This window comes from Drosophila virilis, chromosome 5 (genome assembly GCF_030788295.1).
Source record: "Drosophila virilis strain 15010-1051.87 chromosome 5, Dvir_AGI_RSII-ME, whole genome shotgun sequence".
NCBI classification, from domain to species: domain Eukaryota; kingdom Metazoa; phylum Arthropoda; class Insecta; order Diptera; family Drosophilidae; genus Drosophila; species Drosophila virilis.
Window position 1 is genome coordinate 3,448,538 of NC_091547.1, and position 21,991 is coordinate 3,470,528.

A 21,991-nucleotide genomic window follows, 5' to 3' on the forward strand; every position below is an offset into this window, starting at 1 on the left:
TTAAAAACAATATGCATATTGAAATTTTTTTTTATTTTCTTGAATTTGCATTTGAACATTTGCAATGGTTAAAAACTAATCAAAATTGAAGCGCCGCTTCCCATCAAATCGGTAGCCATAGGCAGCTGCATTTTTTGTATCCACCAATGCAGGATTTCGATGCTTGAAGAAGCTGCCATGCCCGTGAGCGGGCCGAGATGCACTGTTTGGTATGCCCTCCACTTCACGCGGATAGAAGGCCTCAAACATGCCAGCGGGTGGCAGGCAACACTCAACGATTTTGGTATCATTTGGATCATATGCGTTTATTTTGATCAGTTCATGTTGTGCGCACAAAAAAATCACCAATATATTGAAAAGTTTCGCAATTAAAGTCATTGCTAGTTATACACACGCGGATCTGCCTTTTACTTTTTGTACACAGTAGCTCGTTGTCTTGGTCGCTAAACTTGTTTTCCGTTGCTCGCTCGATTTAAACGTGTTTCAATTGCTGTGCCACAAATTATACTGACTATCCCATAATCCGTTGCTCTGCTGCTGCACTAGGCTGAAGTTTGTTGGATTTTGCACGCTTGCATGTGATTAACAAAAGCTTTTTCATTTTCAAATTTGGCGCTTACTCTTTGAAACGGATGGGTAACGCCAACATGGTGTTGCTACAAGTGGCAACCCCAGAACGACCAGAGATATGCAGGAGTTTTATAGCACGGTAACAATGCACAATGTAAAGCTTTCAGCACGAAAAATAAATAATATATATTTGCATGCTTAAATAGATGGTTAATTTGAGTTATTTTAAATAACCAGAGTCTAGGAAAATAATATAAAATATAGCATATGTTGCAATCAGAACTTAACGTATGCAGTTTGTTTAATTCGTGCCTGTTTAAATTAAAATCACGGATCGCGCTCATCTCTTTCAGCTTGAACAGCAGTGCCAATTTGCCCATTCAGAACGAAACTAATACCCAGAGAGATAAGAAGTGTTTGTATATTTTTAAGTCGACCTTATATCGATAAGCGCTTTAAACAGCTATCAAAATTATGTCGTATAACCGTATGAAAACGCCAAAAGATTTAACAACTGTCACAAGTAAGTTGCTATGGCAAAATATTATAAACATGCATTCTTGGAAAATAGATAATCTGCGTAAATATCCGTATTTCCATATGTATACACATTGCCATTAGTATGATTTTCAACATTCATTTAAATTGTGCACTTTTCATTTGCCAGAAAACATTCAAAATGCATTTAACATTTGAAATCAGAGTTCTGCCAGTGTACATGCAAATGTAAATAATATGTATGTATCCAATATGTGTTTTTCCCGGCGCGAATGACGCAGTGCTTATTTCATTTTCCTTGAATTCCGAGATACACATAAACAACAATTAGGCATGGGAAATTTTCTAAATCAAGCTGCTAATGTGATTACTTGTTTATCGCAGAGCCCCTCAACAATGATGAGCGTTATCCACCGATACCATTGCCAGCGCCACCGCCAGCCGGGCCAGAAACGATGCACGCGGAAAACGTGAACAATCCGAATGCAGTCGCCAGGGAAACTATGAATCCGGCACCATTTTTGGAGAGCGGACAAATTATAATGCACAACAGTCCTGGATTTTCTGGTGCAGATGATAGCTTGGAGGCAAAGAATATCATTTTCAATGATCAAACCATACGCAAGGGCTTCATACGTAAAGTGTACTTTATTCTCTTGGTAAGCCTGAAGTTGAACAAATTTTTAAGTATTTTCTGTAATCATCCATTTCGCACTTGTAGACACAATTGCTCTTCACTCTTGGTGTCATATCCATATTTGTGTATCACGAGCCCACAAAACAGTTTGTCCGGGAAAAACCGATGGTCGTGGGCGTCGCCATGATTGTCAACATTGTGGTGCTGATCTCGATGGCCTGCTGTGAAACTGCTCGGCGCAACTTTCCGATTAATTTCATCTGCCTGGGCCTATTCACGGCTACCATGTCCCTACTCCTGGGCGCCGTGGCCAGTACTCTAGACGCAAATGTGGTGCTCTTGGCTGTGGGCATAACTGCGCTGTTGGTTGTGGCTTTGTCCATATTCGCCATACAAACCAAATATGATTTCACAGCCTGGGGCGGCGTCCTAATCTCGGTTGTTATCTGTTTGTTGATCCTTGCCTTTGCGGGTGCATTTTTACGCGGAACCTTCGGTGAGACGGCGGTCTCATGCCTTGGTGCTCTACTGGCCAGTTTTCTGCTAATCTATGATACACAATTGATAATTGGCGGCACGCACAAGTATCAGTTTAATCCGGAGGATTATATTTTCGCTGCATTAACTTTGTATTTAGATGTGGTGCGCATCTTCTTGTATGTATTACGTCTAGCCAGAAGGTAAATGATTTTTGCTTGATACTCAGAAATATTGCATAATGCTTACATTATGAATCGAATTACACAACCGCGTGTATGTCTATGTGAATTTATTATTAATTGTATACAGGTTTTCTTAAAAGTTTACTTACAAAATCGAATTCCAAAATATTTTAGATAACATCAGCAATAAGACTCCCATAATTGTAAAAAAAAAAAAAAGAAACAAAACAACAATCCTTTAATTTAAGCAAAACATAAAGGCCATCAAATGGCAAGCCAAAACGCACATTCAGATGAAAAATAAATATATTTAGCCGATATTGAATGGTTTATAACCAACGCTTAATCAGACTCTTGGCCTAATCTTAACATTGTTTGAGATTCGCAAACGACTTTAAAGTAAAGTAATCTGTTTTTTTTTTTATATAGTATATTAGGCAATTCAAATCACAAACAGACACTGGTTGCATTATTTTTGTTGTACTTTGTCCTTTATTAAGCTAACGTTTTTGGCTCATTTTCTATAGTACACATTTAATATATGTTATTATATTTAGTTATTTGTATTGATTATGTATGAATCTGTGTGTAACTATCAAATACAATCACAAAACGTATGTAATTCCTTTTAATTATTTACATAAATAATCGTATTTAAGATAGGGAGAGTATCATTATAAAACAAATATTCAGTATAAACACAAATAAGTAACTAAGGCGTATTTACTGGACAGAAGCTGCTCCGGCTGCTGTTCCAGCTGCTGTTCTGCTCATGAATCGCCTATACAGAGTATAGAACGTTCATTAGTACACATTTATGTATAAATTTGATCTATGTATGATGTAACTACTCTATGCTGAAATCACTGTAAATACAACGAACTTCTCTTGATATTCTCAAACGTTTCACATAATATGGCGCAGATGACCGTAAGTATGCAGGTGTGTAAATGTAATGTTTGTTGTCTTCGTTTAAATAATAAAGGCTATTAATTATACGCAGTTTGATCCAGCGGCTCCTGAGTGTGTATATACAAATAAGGAATATGTTAGATGTATATCAAAGACAACTGCCGCTGCAAATTGTTCAGTCCTCCGTGAATGGATGATCCGATGTGTCGCTGCTGTTGCGTCTACGACTCTCCAATATTTTGGTCGCCTGCTCCAGCGTTTCCTTGTAGAACATGTTCTCCCTCGCGTCGCTGGGCAACGAGTATTTCGTGTCGTCCAGATGCCATGTCAGTCCCAAAACAATATTGAAAGCAGATGCATCATAGCCATGACAGCCGGAATAACGATAAAGTGGTTTTTTGTTAAATTTGCAGCCATTCGATTGGGCACCTAACAGTTAGATAGGATAACAAATAGCAATTAGATAACCGATTAGCCTATTATCAAATCAGATACAAATATCAAATAATTTGTACTGATTTTGTATCAAAACAAATTGTTCTCGGCTCTTGGTTAAGCCTTTTTATTATGCATAATTTAGTTATCAATCGAACGAAACTAATATAGCAATGTCTCGTGAAGACTGGAATCTCAAAGCAGGTATTGGCTAACTGAATACATGAATTCGCTTGCAATATAATATATACATGTATCTAGATACCCTAGCTATAACGACAGCACAAGATGTCAGCATACAGTGTGAGCTTATGTTGGATGGACGCAGCTACGCATTCGATATACCCGACATAAGGCCAAGGCGTCGGTTGGTGCGTCGTTTTTATTATTTGCTAATGGTAGGTCGTTCAGTTGAAACTATTTAATATATATATGATTATTATTATACAATATCCACAGCTGGAGATTGCATTGGCCGTGCCCTGCTCGGAGATTATGTTTATCCTTACGATTTCCTGTAATCAGCTAGTTTTACGTGTGGCCACAATTGTGGTGCTGTTAATATTTTACACGTTCCTCTATCTATGGCCAAATTGGCGACGATATCCTCCCTACAATTACTGCGTATTCCTGTTGACATCGCTCTCAACCGCCATCAGCATGAGTATCTATTTAATACAGTTCGGTCAAACACGTTGGGTGCGTATTCTATGAATCTATGTTGTGATCGACATCTAACATGCTTGTCCTTTGCAGCTGCATGCATATCCACTGATTGTTATTACCGAGCTGTTAGCTGTAGCTTTGTACACTAAACAGGACAGACTAAAATGTTCGCATGGTGTGGGCGTACTTATAATATTCTTGGTTTTTGGATTGTTTCTGGTGTTGGCATACTTTTTGGGCATGTTTGCCCAGATGCTTGGCCTGTTCGGGTGTACGCTGGAGGCCTGGTATATTATCTACGATACACATCTGATGCTCTGCGGTCACCATGGCTACAATGTTAAGCCCGAGGAGTATGTGTTTGCCGCTGTCAATATACACGCTGATGTGCCCAAGTTTTTGTGGATTTTAATTAGGCACTTAGTGCTTGGACCATTTGTGATGTTCCTCGAGCTAATACGAAATTGCCGCACAAGTGGAATATGCTAAGTGCTAAGTAGCCGCGAAATAGAGTATGTGTAGAGTAACAAAATGTAACACATAGATAGAATATAATGCATATATAAAATATAATATCATATTTTATATTCTACACTCTGTTTTCAAAACGTAATCGCAATATTTTCCCTATATATCCTACTTCCTGTCGCAATTTGCTTATTCGAAAATAAATAAAGCAATCCATTGTGCAAGATAAATGTAAATCTTCAAACATAGCCTCTGATTCAATCGATTTTTCGTTCCCTAATTGCCGTTTTCCATTAACGGTTTGCCCAGAGAAGGCCCATTATATGTTTGGTGGATTGCAAGGAACCCAATTATGTGTACATGTATGACACGTTTGCTATCATCGGCTAAATGCACTGTAAATGATGGTCATTAGCGCTGTGGGCCCCACAGTCGCCGCTCGGTTAGCTGTTGGACGGCAGCGCGGGCTATGAATGTGACTTTGATTGACCGGGTGGGCGGTGACCGGTGGGGTTCAGGAAACTGTAGAGCACTAATGACATCACATATACGCAAAAAAAAAAAAAAAAATAAAAAACAGAAGCCGAACACTTACCAATTGGATCGATGCATTCCATGGTAAGGGCGCATTTTAGCCACGGCAGCATAATCTTGTCCGTGACAAAGAGCGTATCGGCAAAGAAGACCGCATCGAGATCAACCATACGCAAAAATATAAAATCCTCCGCATCTGATTCAAAGTAATCGAACATCTTTGGATGTGTCCGTGATGAGACAGCTGTCGGTGTATTCCAGCCCAAAACGCCGGCAACCAATGCTCGACTCTGCAGATCCTGCAGCTCCCGATAGCCGCCGCGTATGCGCATATTGTTTTCGGTAAACAGCACCGATTTGGCTCGCATCAGGGCATCCTTTATCACAATGGGGCGATATGCGTGCGTACGCTGATCGTTGACGAACGAGGGAAACTCCGTCAGATCGTAGGTGATGACAGCGCACCGGCTGTTATTGCAGTAGGCGTTCAGGGAACGCAACTGCTCCTCGGACACGCCCAGATCATAGATGAGCAAATACTCGCTGGGCAGCTTGGCCGCAATGTTTTGGGCCAACAATATGGCCGATGACACCTGTCCCTCCTGCACATAGGTGACTATGGTAAAGTTGGCCTTGGTGCCGTTATACGGCGTCGTAATGCGTTTCCGCTGACTCTTCTGCTGCTGCTGCTGCTGCTCCTGTCCCTGGGGATGTGATGCTACCGCTGACATTTGCCTGGTGCCATCTCGTGTACCCAGCTGCCGCTGCAACTCGCCGATCTCCTGTGCCGCCCTCTGCGCCGTGACGGGCGTGTCTGTTTGCGGCTGCTGAGAGGCATCATCCTTTGTGTTAAGCGGCGACGTGAATCCCAATAGCACCAAATATTTTGGCTCTAGCTCGAGTTTCTTGCGCTCCAGGCCAACGCGTAAGTTCTCCTGAAATCAAAGTACAAATCAACTAAAGTTTTGTAAATTTGCAAATAACAAGAACCAGAATTGATATAGCTTAGCTTGAATGCCCCATAGAGTGAGGTCTTTGAATAGTTGAAAGACGGTTAATCAATATTTTAGTTCAACACCTAAACAAATATGCTCGAAATTATCCAAATTCTAGGACAATGCTCATATGCGAGAATCTGTCTAGCGGCTGCTCCGCGGGTAAACAGTGCTCAAGGATAATGGCACACAATTTGTTTCCCGATCATTGTGGAGCAACCAAATTGGTCCCAATGGGCGCAGTCCCAACTGCTGTTTACAGTGGAATATTTTTTCGTGGTTTTTCCCACCCATCTCATACCTCCAAGCTCTTACGGGCGTGTCATGTGCCAGTAAAGAATTTGTTTTCTCCAAATCGAAACTGATTGTGCTGGTGGCACCGCCCAAAAGCTAAATAAGCCAACATTTTATGATTGTTGTCGCCGCAAATCGCATGACAGCCTGACATCCTCCATCCGACCTCGGCCTCTACCTGCCGGCCACATCGTGCGCCAAGGCTGGCGACTACTCAACCGCAATCATTGGACCCAAGTCGATTGAAACTGGTAAAAGCACCAAATGCAAAATAATTTCTTAAATCAATGACCATTTCACTGAAACCAATAAAGATTTGACTTGAGTATTAAATGCGGGCTGTGAACGTCGCAATCTGAGTCAAGAATTCAAAAGAAAACAAACACATGAAAAAATTAACCCACGATAAGAAGTTTTCACAAACATGTAAAGGAATTATATTTTCAGCCGACGTCATACATATGTATATATATATTCGTAAACAGCCGATATCTATTTCTCTGGCTGCAAACAATTTCAATTATATGCAACAATTCAATTATAAGAAACAGGTCACATTTTCCACCTTCTTCTGCCCAGTTTCCTTTAAATGCATGTGCACGAGCAGCTCGCTTATTGATTTTCTAGAAAATTGCCTTATGCACATTGTTTTTTTTGTTTTGTTTTCTCGTGATTGATTGAACATTTTCGCAGAAACAAGATGGTTATTCGAGTAATCATTCGAATACACCCAAGAGTAGCACAGGCTTTAAATTTCAGGAGCACAAATTGTGCTCAAATATGAAGACTGACAAATGTTATTATTACACTTTATTCTCAAAAGAAAACAACAAACTCAAAAAAAAAAAAAAACTACACAAACATAAAATAAACAAAAATACATAAAAAAAAACTATGCTATAAATAAAAAATAAAAAAAATAAATAAACAAAAAAAATTTAAAAAAAAAAAAAAAACATTTAAAAAAAATTAATTAAAAACTAAAAAACAAAAATAAAAAAAACACACGAGAATGGAGGAATTGACAAAGAACCAATTGGCCGTTTTTCAAGAGTTGTTCAACATAATTGACGTTGAACAGGATGGCAGCGTTACCTACAAGGAGCTGAGTGTTGTCCTGCGCGCATTGGGCGGCAACCTGCCCGATGGGGTTATCCATGACATGATCAATGAGTCGGACGAGGATGGCAACGGTTCTCTGGACTTTAGCGAATTCACTAAGATTCTGTTACGCAAAATGTCCGATACGGATCGACCCGAGGATCTGCGCGAGACATTTAGGTTGTACGACAAGGACAATAATGGCTTCATCTCGGCAGCTGAATTGCGCACAATTTTTACATCAATTGGCATGAAAGTGTCCGATGAGGAGATTGAGGACATGATTCGCGATGCGGACCTAGACGGCGATGGGGTTTTATTGTATGACGAATTCGCCAACATGATGACCTCATTGGACGAGAATTGACATAACAATATTCATATTTGGAGCGCAGTGCAAAATTAATATTGTTATATTACATTTAGTTAGGGTCGTATTCTCAATATTTTTTTATTCATGCATCATCGTTACGATCCATCATAGTTGAATATTGAGAGTTCGGCCTTAAGAATACATGAATTTTATCCGACTACAAAGTAGCCCAAATTTGTTTTCAAGATGAATCTAGTTTACTTATTCAAAACGAAACAAAAACTCCAAATATATAGCACACAAAATTATATTTAGCTGATTTCAAAAAAAAAAAAATTCCAAAAAATCTTCGAATATAACGAACAATGGAGGCTGTTGGAGGCATCGCATTGACCGAGGACCAATTAAATGAAATACGCGATGCTTTTAGGGTTTTCGATCAAAATAACACGGGCAAAATTACGGGAAAGCAAATGGGTGTTGCGATGCGCTCGCTTGGCTACTGTCCCACAGAGGCGGAGCTGTATGATCTGATCGATGAGATTGATCTCGATGGTGATGGTGAGATAGACTTTTTGGAGTTTCAACAAATGATAGCGAAACGCATGGATGGCCTCTCCAAGGAGGAGAATCTAATGGCAATATTCAAGCTGTTCGATCGCGATGAGGATGGCATCATAGCGCCCATCGAGATGCGTAATGTTATGTTCAATCTAGGCGAACGATGCACTGACGAGGAGTTCAATGATATGATGAAGGAAATCGATGCCGACAACGATGGCAAAATCACCTTTCAAGATTTTGTTAATGGCGTTAAGAACTAACAGCAAACATATGCAATTGCTCAGCCTATTAATCAGTTCTCAGCAATATAGTTAAATACACAACTGAACCCTTAACACACTTTAATTGCACACATGGCGAGCCCACTTAACATTTCTAAAGCATTTCATTTGTGTAGCTGCCCCCCAACAAAGCCAGGCCAGGCCGTGACACGCAGCTCCTGCAGGTCGGCAATATAATCTCTTCTATACCCTTTCACAGGGTATTACAACAAGTTGTTAGAGTTCCGCCTGTCGTTGTCCATGCAAATCAGTTCCTAGAGATGCGGACTTGGCGCAAAAATTCGCATTGGATTTGTAGCCGGATCGGACAACTCAATATCATATATATACCATATATTTATGTTTTCCAAGGTATCTTCGATAGGAAAAATTGCTTTACATTTCGTTTTTTTCCAGGGGAACACGTAGTAATGTTCGCCATGCTGAACAGTGTACTATCCATATTTATTTAATTTCTTTTTTTTTTTTTGCCATCCTGTGCTGCACGTGAACAACAAATTCAATGTGGAATTTCGTTTGGTTTGGTCGCGCGTGACTCGAAATGTCCGCATGTGCCTAATGGCGCCCTCGGAGCAGGGGCAAGGCGCCATTACACACAAGCACACGCACGAGACCAACTTTATGCAGCAATTGTACATTCCTGATTACGATCATAAATTTAATATTTGAAACAAAGAACAAGAGCTTGGTGCTGCGCATTGTTTTAAAAACGCAGCTCAGGTCATCTAAGGCTCAAGGCGAATGCAAAAACTAGCAGGTCTTTAATATACTCTACTCGGTGACTGCGACTGGCAGCCATACTATACTCAGAGGCTCCACTTGGTAATAGTTGGCACAGTCATTTCTACCCTCACAAATGCAAAGTACTGAATACAGGGCATCTACTAGTCGGGCATTTTTGTTGTCAGAGAAACTCTTTTGTCTTCTGCTTAGTTTGTCACCTTGAAACTTTCGTATGCACTTTGAAGCTAGGCCAGTCGGCTGTGTGGCTCGTCTAGGTCATCGAATGCTCATTTGTGCTATATTATATTCAATTATTAAACAATATCGAGCGTGCTATATGAAAAAGGTCGTGTCGCGGGCGAGCTGTGCTGTATATGTAAACTAAGTAGACGGCACATTTCACTGCGAACCCTGCAATTAATTGATGTCAGCGGTTCAGGAGTCAGAGGTCAGTTGATGGACTACGCCTCTCGTTAGACGTTAGACGATGGGACACTAAGTGGCCAAATGACTTTGATGTCAATTAAAGTAGATTAGGGCATGGAAATTTCTATAAAATTTATAATTAACAATTGATTTGAATACTGCCACATTAAGATTAAAGATAACACGAATCACATTTGTAGCGTCTCATATTATATTTCTCTGCCAGGCACAACAACTTTTAGGCTTGTTCTTTGAATGTTTACAGCTCGATAAAGCTGGGCTTAATTTGTCGTTTTAAAAAGGAAAATAAAGTATGATTTATGATGAGGCACCAATCTTGCAACCCTTGGCTACATAGACGCATAGACAAATATATATATACACCTGTGTGGTTCCCATTCGAAAGCTGGAGAACTTTAATTGGGCACGCTTGCATCAGCACATTTATATAAACTCGTAGTTAGCTAAAAAAAGAAACAGACGTTATTTTTTGTAGTTTTAATACCCTTACACAAACAGCTATATTTCTTTACTTGACCGTGTTGGGCTGTGAAATACAAACTAGGATTTATTTCTAAGTTAAAAAACAAATCATTGAAGCCGGCTATTAATTAATACTGAATCCAGAATAATTGTTTATTCTAAACATTTAATGCATAAAATTATAAAAATTGAATGCCAAAAACCTTAATTTAAATACACAATTTTCTAATTAGCATCAGCGACGCATTGAAGGTGTTTTATTTGCCGGACCGATGCTTGTTAGCAAAGAAACTAATAATAATAATTTCAATTTTCTATATTGTTGAAGTAAATGCAACAAATTGGAAAACAATCAAGAATAGTTGATTAATAAAATACATACAGTACATATAGACTGTTAAGTAGATAGGATAAAAAGACTGCGATGGGAAATCAAAAAATGTATAGCCTGTACGTACATACTCATAGCTGGGAATGGTTCCCGAAGGTATCCCGAAGGTATTCCGAAAGCAACGATTTTATTAGCGGGTGAAAAAGTTCGTTCGGCGAAAAGATGAAAGGTGAACACAGACAACACCTCGGAAGATTAAGATGAAGAAGCACGCTGGAGAAGGATGGGGTCTCGATTCAATAGATATGCTATGCAATTGTGTTGATAATATTCGAATACCCCACTGAAAAGGGTATAAATAAGTGGCGACATTGTGAGAACTGAAATATGTCGGTACATACTATAGGTTTATTTGTGTGTACTGTGAATTGTTTTCAGAAAGCGGGCAACCCGCGGCTTTTGGCACTTGACGTCAGTTTAAACGACACTGCATCGGACGACGATGATCATTGCAATTTATTATTCGTCATCATCGTGCTGGATGCGTGAGTAGCTTGCGGATACTTGACAGTTTTTGAAGCACCTTTTTACGTGTGAAACAACAAACCCAATGCGTCTTACGCAACTGGAGGCGGTGCCATTTGGGGGGTTGTGCTGCTAAAATTTGGTTCAGCAGGCAGTATTGAATATGGATGAGCTCTCTCTATATATGCACACCTGCAACAGTATTTGTGATAATAGATATCATGTGCAACGGTAACACGACCTAACGTAAGTAAGTGCGGCTTGGCAAACCAGTTAATGGATAGACAGCTAGCTGCCACAATCAAAATAAATAGAGACTAATGAAATACAATGAGCTCTGTGTTGTCTGTTGTCTCTGACTATTGGTTGTAGATGGTGAGAACAAGTTTAGCAACTGAAAGGCATCAGGCACATGTATACCAATTATGCACCCATATACGCAAACATCAAGTCGATATGTTTTCTCTGTTCAAAATATATATACATATATATATATATATACATATTAAGTAAACAAACAAACAGCGAAGCTGTTCAGCAAAAGAAAACCAACAGCAGCAACAAGAGTGCTCTAGTCGGGAGGGCCCGACTAGCAAATACCCTGAACTCAGCGAGCTGCCAAGACATATATATATTTACTTCTAACAATATATATTAATTAAAACACGACTCGGTTATTGATGCTGAGCAATAATATATATCTTACCCCAGTTAATGCTTCTTGCAGCCTGTTTCATTAAAACTCAGAATGCTTCATGCTCCTCTCTGCGATTCTCATGATTTGAAGTAAGACACGCATGTTTTCATGCTTCAATTGTTATTGCTGTAATAACATGTTGTGTTGGCAGGCTAATAAACTTTTGACTTCAAGAGTATTAAACGTATATCTATATTTATGCAAAATGCTGGAAAACTAAAACTTAAATGAATTGTTGAACTGTTAGTCACACACAGAAAACTATGCACGATTTAAGTAAGAACAAATATTATTTAATTTTTTTTTTATATTTTTATGTTTTTGTAGGGCTTTTATGGGGCTTCAAGTGATTAGATTCAGATAAGCAGTCGATGCAGCACATTTTACTCAAACAGCAGATAACACAAACTGTTGTTGGCGATCTCGCCTTGCGATATTACGTATCCAATATCTACTGGAACAAATATGATATGCGGCAGCATATTATGACAAATAGATATTTCCCCATTTATTGGCGGCACGAATTTCTATTTCATTTGCGTGTTACTTTATGTAATTCAAAACTAAGTTAGGCTAAAAAGTTACTCAAAGTAAAACCGTTGAAAACATGATATTTAATATGCACGCCGGTGCCGGGGCTTGGGTTGGGGCTGGTGCTGGGGGCTGGGATACGAAAAGTGGCTGCCGCAATCTAATTAAAGTAAACAATAAACGTTCTGGCCACACAAAATTAAGGCAAACAAAACTCGAGTCAAGGAAGCCGCTTGCTCAATCATTATATATGTAAGTTTATATGTGAACTTTCATATATGTGAAAACATATGTTATGTATGTTTGAAATGTGAGAATGAAAGTTTCGTTTGGAATTTGCATGTAAACAAACAGCTGGAATAGTTAAAGACCACGCTTAACTAATGCCCGGAACTTGAGGAATGCCTCAGCCACACCGGCAAATGATGATAGACGGACATTGGACATTGGCAGGCATGCCAGCCAAATGATTATATCTTTTGGGTCATTTACTTGTTTGCCTTGCCTTGGCCAGTCGACTGTTCGACTGTCCGACTGCCTGGCTGCCCGGTTATTCTTGCCAGCACTCTTCAAGCGGAGACGTGTTCCAATTTAGCTAAAAGCCCTCCTGCATAAAGGACAAGAGAACGACTATACAATACCCTCTAGATATCTCCGAGTTATCTCGTGTATATTACAAGCTGCCTATAACATTTGCATAAACCCGTTATACCCTCCTCTTCCACCCCTTTGTACAGGGTGTAAGGGTAAGCAACAAAAGCTTGACAATCCACAGTTCGAACAGTTCATTTGCAGACCCTCTGCCCATATCTGACTCTTTATGCCAGCTGGCAGCTAGTTTGTATTATCATTTGCCAAAAAAAAATATACAAAAAAAAGAAATACAAAAATGTCGCACTTGACATTGGTTTATAGTTGACAACCATTGAGCTATGCTAAACAGATAATATTTGGCAATCCCTTGCAATGAGTCATGCGAGGAGAATCCAAATTGAAATTGATGAAATTTATGAATTTAATAAATTGAATTCTTGACATTATTTAATGTATGTTAATATTATATGTTTAAGTGCTTAAGAGCGGCTGATAAGCGCAAAATGTTGCTCAATGAAAACGGAAAAATCTGCTCGACCTAGAAGAAGAAAGCTGTCACGTACTTGCACTGATAACAGCCATGTTATCACAACAACAACAACAACAACAGCAGCAGCAGCAGCAGCAGCAACAACAGTTACAATAACAGTTACGCCCCTCAACTGTTTGGGTGCGTGTAAACAAATTTGTGTTTGGCAGACAGAGATAGAAAGAGAGAGGGAGAGCGAGAGATGTGAAGACAAAGGACTCACCTGAAACTCTTTGAACTGCTGATGCGTCTGCACGACAATGTGCTTGAAGGAATCGTTCGGTTCGCCAGCGGGTCCAAACACAATAAATACGAGCGTTGCGATTATCACTCCGATTAGTATCAATATTAAATGTTTAGTTCGCATGGCCGCTAGAGTAGATTTTGATTTCGATTTCGATTTATAGGCAATTTTGCGGGCAAAAATGCGCTTCAGTGTGAGCGAGGCCTCCAGTCTGCCGTTATAGACGTTCTCTGCTCGCAAAGTTAACGGCAGAGTTCAATGGATTGAAATAACGGTAAACGCGCGAAAACCATTTTACAGTTTGACGGATAGTTTTTTGTTAGCATTACAAAATTTTCAATTATTTATTTATCTTGGGCTTCTTCGCATTGTTGCCAAACATTTAATCAAAGCAAAATCAATTAAATTAAATAAAACAAATATTGTTTCATGAAGGTCAAACAAAATTAATATTCTTTGCAGTCAATAAAATGCACTTTTAATTCATTTATAGTTTGTTGGTGTTGTTCTTGTTGTTGTTCAATCAAATATATGCAATGCATGCACTGAACTATAAAAAACAACATTAAATGCGGCTAACCAAATGCAGTGTTTTATTGAACAGTCGCTGCAAGCAGTCAGCGGCTGCACAGCGCAATATTGGTATATTTTTGTATGGTTTGTATTGCATTTGTGTATGTATTATATAATCGGTGAACAGTTAACATGTTGATAGTTTTCAGATATTGCCAAAGTAAGTACACTTTTCGGTTGTGTTCGCTAACTTTCGCACATCAGTGTATGTACTCACACAGCAGAATGGTATGCATATGTGTGTGCCTTCACCTTTGTGGGCTGGTTTTATGGCGCACAGCCAAAGCAGCCGCAAGGCGAGCGTTTAATGAATAGACAACCTATTCCTTTGGTGTGTAAGGGGAATGATATTGTTTTCAACTGATTGTGCTCGATTGTTTCAACATACGATCTAATTGGCGCTTAGCAATAGGCGCCCACAATTTTCAATTTAAAGCGTTGCCGCCGGATTCGCTTTGGCGCTTTTGTTGTTGGTATTAATTCTTTAGGTGCAGCTGCATTGCCGGTGCAGCCTCCATAAAACGGGAACCCTCGAAACACACGTAATTTCACACTCACTTATTTGTGCATGCAAACTGTTATATTGCGCTTTTTACATAATTTGTAGTTGTTCTTTTAACTTTCACTTTCTTGAAGCGGCCAGTAAGCAGGGCTGTACGCATCCAACACTTTACCGACGACCGAGCACTACTTTTCGAGTATAAACAAATGAAACTACTCGTTAGCTTGTGATGTGTGCGAAACGATAGTTTTGCCAGCTAATACGCATTTCAGTTTGTACAATCGGTTGTATAAATCAATTATCGATTAGTAACGATAAGTTGAGTAACTCAAAATTTAGGTTTAGTAATTTTAACCTGTTTCTATTGCTTGAATTTGAATATGATAGTTAATAAAAATATTTGGCCATTGGTGAAATTATAATATCAAATTACCAGCTGTTAAATTCGATTTCAAAATTACACCATTATTGTTCTGTAATGTTAAAAAGCGCCAAAAATAATCGTCTTCACTGTTAATAACAGTTCCTTAAAAATGATATGTACATATTGTTGCAGTTCAATCAGCAATTGTGCCCTCACTGACTCTGCCGCCCTGGTCGATTTACGGCTCATGCAACTCTGCTAATGTTCTCACCTTATGAATCAAATCCAATTGGAACTGCGAATATATACTACGTACTTACATACATATTGTGCATACAGATGCACACACATACATGTAGTTGTAATTATTATTAGCCATTTTACGACGAAAACAAACTATTAAATAATAAAAGTTAAGAAAAATAAATGCCAAACATATACAAAAACGAGAACAAGTACTGAAAAAACATATATATACAACGATAAACGCGGAAGCGAAACAACGGGTAAAACAAAACCAAAAAAAAACCTCAAGGAAAACAAAGTGCCAAAACAATCATCGTCCAACAATTTCAAATGCTTTAAGTAACCTCCAAAAAAAAAAAAAAATTAAGATACATTAGAGAACAAGCAAGAGAGAGAGAGAGAGAGGTGAACATTGCAATATGGGCAACGCGGGCAGCTCGTCTGTGCATATGCATCGTGAGCGGCACAAGTCGACGGACCTCTCCACGCCAAGTTCTCCCGCACACTTTCGTGACAGTTTGGGGGCTGGAGCGGCTGGCGGGGGCGGCGGCGCGGGCGCATCAGCTCTGGGCGGCATTGGAGCGGGCGGTGGCGGCGGCGGCGGCAGCCACGGCCAAGCTTTCTCGTTCGATAAAAAACATACGGCAGTCTTAAACGAAGGTTCGTCGCAAGAAGACGACGACGAGTATTACACGAGAGCGGCGGCTAAGCGCACAACAGCTGTTGATAACGATTCAGCCGCAGCAGCAGCAGCAGCTGACAGAGAGAACACCATGGAGGAGAACAACGATGATGAACAGGAACAGGCAACAGGATCAATGCCAACGGGCGGCGATGATTCGGAACAAATGAAAACGGCGCTGCCCACAGTCCTGCGCTGGGATTACGGTGGCAAAAATGTAACCATATCGGGCACCTTCTCCAAATGGAAGCCCATACCGATGGTGCGCAGTCACGGCAATTTTGTGACCATCATTGATCTGCCCGAGGGCGACCATCAATACAAATTCTGTGTGGATGGCGAATGGAAGCACGATCCCAAGCTGGTAAGCTCAACCCGTCTGCGTGTGTGTGTGTGTGTGCCCGTACAGTGGGGTAAAATCGATACGTGATGTTTACACTTGCTGACGACGCACTCGATTTTTCACTAATGCGTTGTGTAATCAGCTCTGGACTGGCTGTAAACAAAGCGGCGCAGCGGCTGTGGATTTGGCGCCGAGAGCTGCTCAGCCGCTGCCGCTGCCGCTGCTCTGAATAATCATAATAATAATAAATGGAAGAAAAGAAAAAAAATCTAATCATGTGCGCAGCGTTCTAATTGCAAAATTGTTTGTCTCGTTCTGACTTGTAGAAAAGCGTGGAAACCGATGACGGCGATAAGAATAATCTGGTGTCGGTGCGACCCTCAGATTTTGAGGTGTTCCAAGCGCTGGCCAAGGATAGCGAGAATGTGCCCAACTATGCGGAAAAGGAGTACTCACAGGAGGTGCCGCAGGTGAAGCCCTGGGAGAAGGTATCCGGACCGCCCGTATTGCCGCCACATCTGCTGCAGGTTATACTCAACAAGGATACACCGCTATCGGTAATATTTTTTATAAATGTTTTATATGTTTTAAAATAATTAAACAATTCCGTTTGTATTCTAGTGCGAGCCCACACTGTTGCCGGAGCCGAATCATGTCATGTTGAACCATTTGTATGCGCTCTCCATCAAGGACGGCGTCATGGTGCTCAGCGCCACGCATCGCTACTGCAAGAAGTATGTGACAACGTTGCTGTACAAGCCGATTTAGGCCAATCCAAATAATACAAAACTCTTAACAATAATCATAAATTAAAAGTAAGCGTTTTTTTTTAAGCTGTAAACTGTTTTCAATTGCTCGCTTTATACAATTTGTGGGTGAAGAGCCCAAGTACATGCGCATATTCTTGTTAAGCGTTGTATTCCTTTTTTTATTAGTTTAAATATATACGGAATTAAAAAATATATATATATATATAGTTTGAATAAGATTATTGTTCTGTGTCAAATAGTTCTTTAGTTTTGTATATAGTATTTGTTTCTTTTGTTTTTCAATTGCGAATTTGCATTTTGTACTCACTAAATTATGAATTATTTTGTAAAGCTTTTCACTGTTCCAATTTGATATGTGACTAAAACGTGTTCTACAATTAATTTGTATAGTTTCTAACAGCTGTCGTCGTATTGTTTGACCAAATATTTTAATTAATTGTTTAGTTAATAACACTTTGGATTTTGTTCAATTTTATATCACAAGTCTTCAGCCGGCGTCCGTTACTGGCAATTGGTCTACACACGCTGTACTTTTTTTTCTTTCTATATATATGTATATAAATATATTTGGGCATATGGGGTCTGTCTAGTAGGTATAGGTTGACGCCCGGTTTTTGCTCGAACTCATCTACATTAGCTTTAGTTTGTGTGGCTCCTGCTGCTCCGCCGCAGGCTTCTCGAGCAGCAGCACACCTCGGGGCACATTGAGACGGGCGGTTAGCTCCACGGTTTGCTTGGCCAAAAAACGTTCATGCATTTTATCCGAGGCACGCTCAAATTCACCATCCTCGTCGTAGAGCGCCTTGCTAAAATACTCGGTAAATATGCGACACATATACTGATCCTTGGTCGATGGCCACCAGCCCTCGAGGAAACCAATGTGGCCGCCACGTGCGGTTATAACAATTGCCACATGTGTACACTGATTGGCCGCCTTAATGGGTATGGCGTCCAGTGGCTGAAATGGATCATCCGCTGCGCTCAGACAAAGCAACGGTACACTAATGTGATCCAATTTATTATGCAGCGTAGCATCCGTATAATAATCATTCACATGGGCATAGCCAAACTGCTTGGCCGTAAACAGCTCGTCGAACTCCTTGATGGTCTTGCACTGGCAATTGATAAAGTTGAGTTGAGTTGAGTTAGTCTTAGTCTAAGGCAAGTCTAATTACTTACACGCAGTATGCGCTGTATGTCAATTTCGGAATCCTGATAGATATCCCTGTAGACCTCCAAATGATTGCGCAGCGTGCGGCACAGGCTGCCGGCCAGATGACGTCCTAACAGATTGTTAATGACGGGCTTCTCGATGCTGGCGCTGCCCTTGTGCACATCCCAAGGCACAGAGATAATCTTGGCCGCCGACAGGTGATCACGCGCCTCATCGCTCTTCCTTGCCAAATAGTTGCCTACACAAAAAGTTAATTAGACCACATCAAATAATTATATGTACTGTCACGCATACCCAGTATCAGGCCACCCATGGATATGCCCGTGGCGCCCAGTTTGCAGTGGGCGGGCAGCGTGCGGCGCACATGTTTCACCACCTCGCACAAATCTTCACAGTTGGCGGCACAATAGAGTCGCGGCGTTTTCAGCTCAATGCCGCCAAGACCTCGATTATTAAAGACAACCACACGCATGCCCGCCTGCTGGGCGGCAAAGACCAGACACTTAATGTATTCCGCCTGCGATTCGCCAGTCAGACCTGGCAATATAAGCACACACGGAGCACGCTCATCGCAGCCCTCCTCCATCCAGTCCAGTGCCACCTCGCCGCCATCCTTCAGGCTGAGTATTTCGCTATGCGGTGCAAGTAGACAAATAAATATCGCCAATTGAATCATATGAATGCATGCATATACATATATGTAAATTTGTTCGCTAATCTAATTGAAAGTATACAGTATAATCAATTGGAGCTGGAAATTGGATTGTACTATGCTTCAGGTCTGTGAACTTGAGATTAATATTAATTAACGCCAGCCTAAAGCTTAGCTTGAGCTCAGAAGGTTTTCATAAACGAGAGATATGCGCTTAAGTAATTAGATATATAGATTACTAAAGTACAGCAGAAGCTGAAATATTTGCTATCCTTATAAAAGATATATCCATATATATATTGAGTTCCAAAGCTGCCTCAGCGCATACATTTGCCATGAGCGCAGGGCATGCAAATCAGTTGATGATTTTCATTTATTATTATGCTAATTATTTGAAGTAATTTGTAGCTATTTGTTTCGTGCCGCTCCAAGACCTTTCGACTTCTGGGTTAACTAAAGGCTATGCAACTTAGAATTTCCATTATATTTTTTGTATTACGAGCTGAAGAAGAACGAATCGCAGCTGCCACTTACCGGCGATAATTGACGCGGGGCAGACTCTTGGAGCGCAGCAGGCTCGCAAGTACGGTCTGAGCACGACTCTCCACGCACCAGAAGGTTGGCCAATACTTGTTCTCCAGCGTGGGCATCGTCTTGATCAGATATTGCTTGAACGGACCATCAGCGCAGGCGATGATCGGCCGCTAAAAACAAATAGAAAACCAAACCAAAATTATTATTGTTTAGTGCAATTACGTAAGAGCAGCCCACTCACCTTCACCACCTGAATGAGGTAGTAGATGACATACGCAAATATGGCCATGCCCAGGGCGTGCAGGCGCGGCAAGTGCGACAGATACGCGTACATGGAGTAGAACATGGTGACTGACGCTGGATCCGTGTGTATTCCGCGCAAAGTCGTTTTGCTACTTTGATCCCAAGCGGGACGGCGACTGCAATTGGATATAACCCGTACAAAATTACAATTTATGACAATAGGCCGCAAAACATATGTATATATATGTACGGAATCGTTGAATGGAACTACACAGTCTTTGTCTGGCACTACTCAGGCTGATACGAGCATGATATATATATATACATACATACGTATGTGCTTATACTATGACTATGAGGCGTATCTTATCGTTGTTATACCCTCGCAACGGGTATGATAATGATGTATACATCTTTGAATCCATATCGTGATCAGTGTCGAACTTTGTTCATCTTATATCCGACATCGGAATTAGGTCTAAAATAGCTTAAGCAATCTCTACAATACGAACGGATCACCATTTCATATCGAGCGATATTTAATTGGTAATATGAAAGTCATGGCCAATGCGTAAGGCTAAGGGTAAGGGTATTTGAAGCTTCGGCTTCGAATAGCCGTTTAGCTTGGAGTATGGGTATTAAGGTGCTTTTGTATGGGTTTTAATTGATAAAGCGGGACATAACTGCTGGCACACGGGCGGACACTCGAACCCAAGCCTTGCGGTGCTAAATGTTATCAAGCCCAGATTGGAGATGACAACGCAGATAATACATATTTTTTTTTTTTGGGGGTTTTTTTCTTTTATATAGGGCTTATCTCTCGCACTCACAGCAGTTCCTGTAGATGTCTTCGTTGTTGTTGTTGTTGTTGCTGCTGCTGCTGGTTGCGAGACAGCTGTTGGGTTAATGCTGTGCTCGCGCTTCTGCTATTGTGACTAATCATAAGCGCGAATCGGCCAATGCTTAGCAATTCATTATTCAGTTTTTGTTTTTGTGACGTCATCGCCGCCGCCTTGAGCGGCAGCTGAACGTACGCGCCAAGCATAATTTCACAACGGTGCAAAAAGAACTTAACTAATGTTTATCACTAGCCAGAGCAACGAGCAACTTTATAAATTCTTTGGTATATATCGTCTACTACTAGATAAAGTATATTGTACACGTTTATTGCCGCCGCGCATAATATAAGGTTCCAATGAAATGAGGGCTTGTGCGCTTACCTTGAAGAAATATACAAAAAGAATAACGAAATTTCAAATATAATTTGGATAATTTTATGTAGGTGTGACACACCCAATTTAAATAAAAATATGATTTGTAAATTTGATTAATTTCCAATGGCTTTTAAAACAACAATGAGCCATGGTTTGTGGTTGCAACCTGGCCGGCGGGTCGCATTCGAAATCAAAAATGGCCGTTGCACACACATACGCGCGCACACACACACACACACATACAACCAATACTTACATATGTATTGAGTATTTGTCTTGGCATCACGTGCAACAACAAAATCAATAGCCACGGCCAAGGGTATGGGATGTGAACCTTTGTGCTATTTATGGTGACAGTGAAGGTGGGTGGTGGTGGTAATTATAGTGCCAATTATGACGCACGCATCTTTGAAATTCATATATTATTTAACTTGCCTTGACAAGTTGTAAAGCAACCGACGCCTTAATTGCTGTTTTCTATCGGAAGCGATTTGTTTTTCTAGTTTATTCGAAATGAACTTTAGTTTCTGCTGTGACAACAATTGAATAAAACAAAAATTACATAATAACAGAATCGATAACAGACATTTTATGAACTTTTTTTACATATAGACTTTGGACAGGATTTAATTGTAGCAAGCTCCAAATGTAAACAATAACAAATGCTGCACATGTAAAAGT

At 40.3% G+C, this 21,991-nt stretch overlaps 8 protein-coding genes across 14 annotated transcripts; 5 read left to right on the plus strand and 3 right to left on the minus strand.

The window, feature by feature from the left end:
• Positions 1–14: 14 nt before the first annotated feature.
• On the minus strand, positions 15–516 carry LOC6636330 (uncharacterized). Its single transcript, XM_002059893.4, has one exon. The coding sequence runs from the start codon at positions 376–378 to the stop codon at positions 76–78; it is 303 nt and encodes a 100-aa protein (XP_002059929.2). The 5' UTR covers positions 379–516; the 3' UTR covers positions 15–75.
• Positions 517–927: 411 nt separating this feature from the next.
• On the plus strand, positions 928–3,259 carry LOC6636331 (protein lifeguard 1). The gene is made up of 3 exons (XM_002059894.4): positions 928–1,093; positions 1,453–1,727; positions 1,790–3,259. The coding sequence occupies exons 1-3, from the start codon at positions 1,045–1,047 to the stop codon at positions 2,387–2,389; spliced, it is 924 nt and encodes a 307-aa protein (XP_002059930.2). The 5' UTR covers positions 928–1,044; the 3' UTR covers positions 2,390–3,259.
• LOC6636332 (uncharacterized) lies at positions 2,733–15,309 on the minus strand. Of its 2 annotated transcripts, none has more exons than XM_032436128.2 (3): positions 13,993–15,309; positions 5,444–6,314; positions 2,733–3,708 (listed from the first exon to the last, which is right to left on the minus strand). In XM_032436128.2, the coding sequence occupies exons 1-3, from the start codon at positions 14,134–14,136 to the stop codon at positions 3,455–3,457; spliced, it is 1,269 nt and encodes a 422-aa protein (XP_032292019.1). In that variant the 5' UTR covers positions 14,137–15,309; the 3' UTR covers positions 2,733–3,454. The 2 variants fall into 2 exon arrangements, with proteins under 2 accessions (XP_032292019.1, XP_002059931.1); XM_002059895.4 differs by having other exon boundaries at positions 5,444–6,317; positions 13,993–15,308.
• LOC6636333 (protein lifeguard 4) lies at positions 3,706–5,218 on the plus strand. Its single transcript, XM_002059896.4, has 4 exons — positions 3,706–3,918; positions 3,976–4,112; positions 4,174–4,413; positions 4,471–5,218. The coding sequence occupies exons 1-4, from the start codon at positions 3,888–3,890 to the stop codon at positions 4,867–4,869; spliced, it is 807 nt and encodes a 268-aa protein (XP_002059932.2). The 5' UTR covers positions 3,706–3,887; the 3' UTR covers positions 4,870–5,218.
• azot (ahuizotl) lies at positions 7,542–8,483 on the plus strand. Its single transcript, XM_070209752.1, has one exon. The coding sequence runs from the start codon at positions 7,684–7,686 to the stop codon at positions 8,137–8,139; it is 456 nt and encodes a 151-aa protein (XP_070065853.1). The 5' UTR covers positions 7,542–7,683; the 3' UTR covers positions 8,140–8,483.
• LOC6636335 (uncharacterized) lies at positions 8,451–8,984 on the plus strand. The gene has a single exon (XM_002059898.4). The coding sequence runs from the start codon at positions 8,451–8,453 to the stop codon at positions 8,907–8,909; it is 459 nt and encodes a 152-aa protein (XP_002059934.1). The 3' UTR covers positions 8,910–8,984.
• A 458-nt stretch (positions 15,310–15,767) lies between the features above and the next one.
• alc (5'-AMP-activated protein kinase subunit beta-1) lies at positions 15,768–17,556 on the plus strand. The gene is made up of 3 exons (XM_002059899.4): positions 15,768–16,744; positions 17,050–17,280; positions 17,345–17,556. The coding sequence occupies exons 1-3, from the start codon at positions 16,118–16,120 to the stop codon at positions 17,489–17,491; spliced, it is 1,005 nt and encodes a 334-aa protein (XP_002059935.1). The 5' UTR covers positions 15,768–16,117; the 3' UTR covers positions 17,492–17,556.
• Positions 17,471–21,950, minus strand: Hydr1 (phospholipase Hydr1). Of its 6 annotated transcripts, XM_070209743.1 has the most exons (8): positions 21,746–21,949; positions 21,567–21,651; positions 20,927–21,316; positions 20,095–20,272; positions 19,854–20,023; positions 18,962–19,299; positions 18,673–18,905; positions 17,471–18,607 (listed from the first exon to the last, which is right to left on the minus strand). In XM_070209743.1, the coding sequence occupies exons 3-8, from the start codon at positions 21,139–21,141 to the stop codon at positions 18,122–18,124; spliced, it is 1,620 nt and encodes a 539-aa protein (XP_070065844.1). In that variant the 5' UTR covers positions 21,142–21,316; positions 21,567–21,651; positions 21,746–21,949; the 3' UTR covers positions 17,471–18,121. The 6 variants fall into 6 exon arrangements, with proteins under 6 accessions (XP_070065844.1, XP_070065845.1, XP_032292017.1 ...); XM_070209744.1 differs by lacking the exon at positions 20,927–21,316 and having other exon boundaries at positions 21,746–21,950; XM_032436126.2 differs by having other exon boundaries at positions 21,567–21,949.
• Between the last annotated feature and the right edge of the window lie 41 nt (positions 21,951–21,991).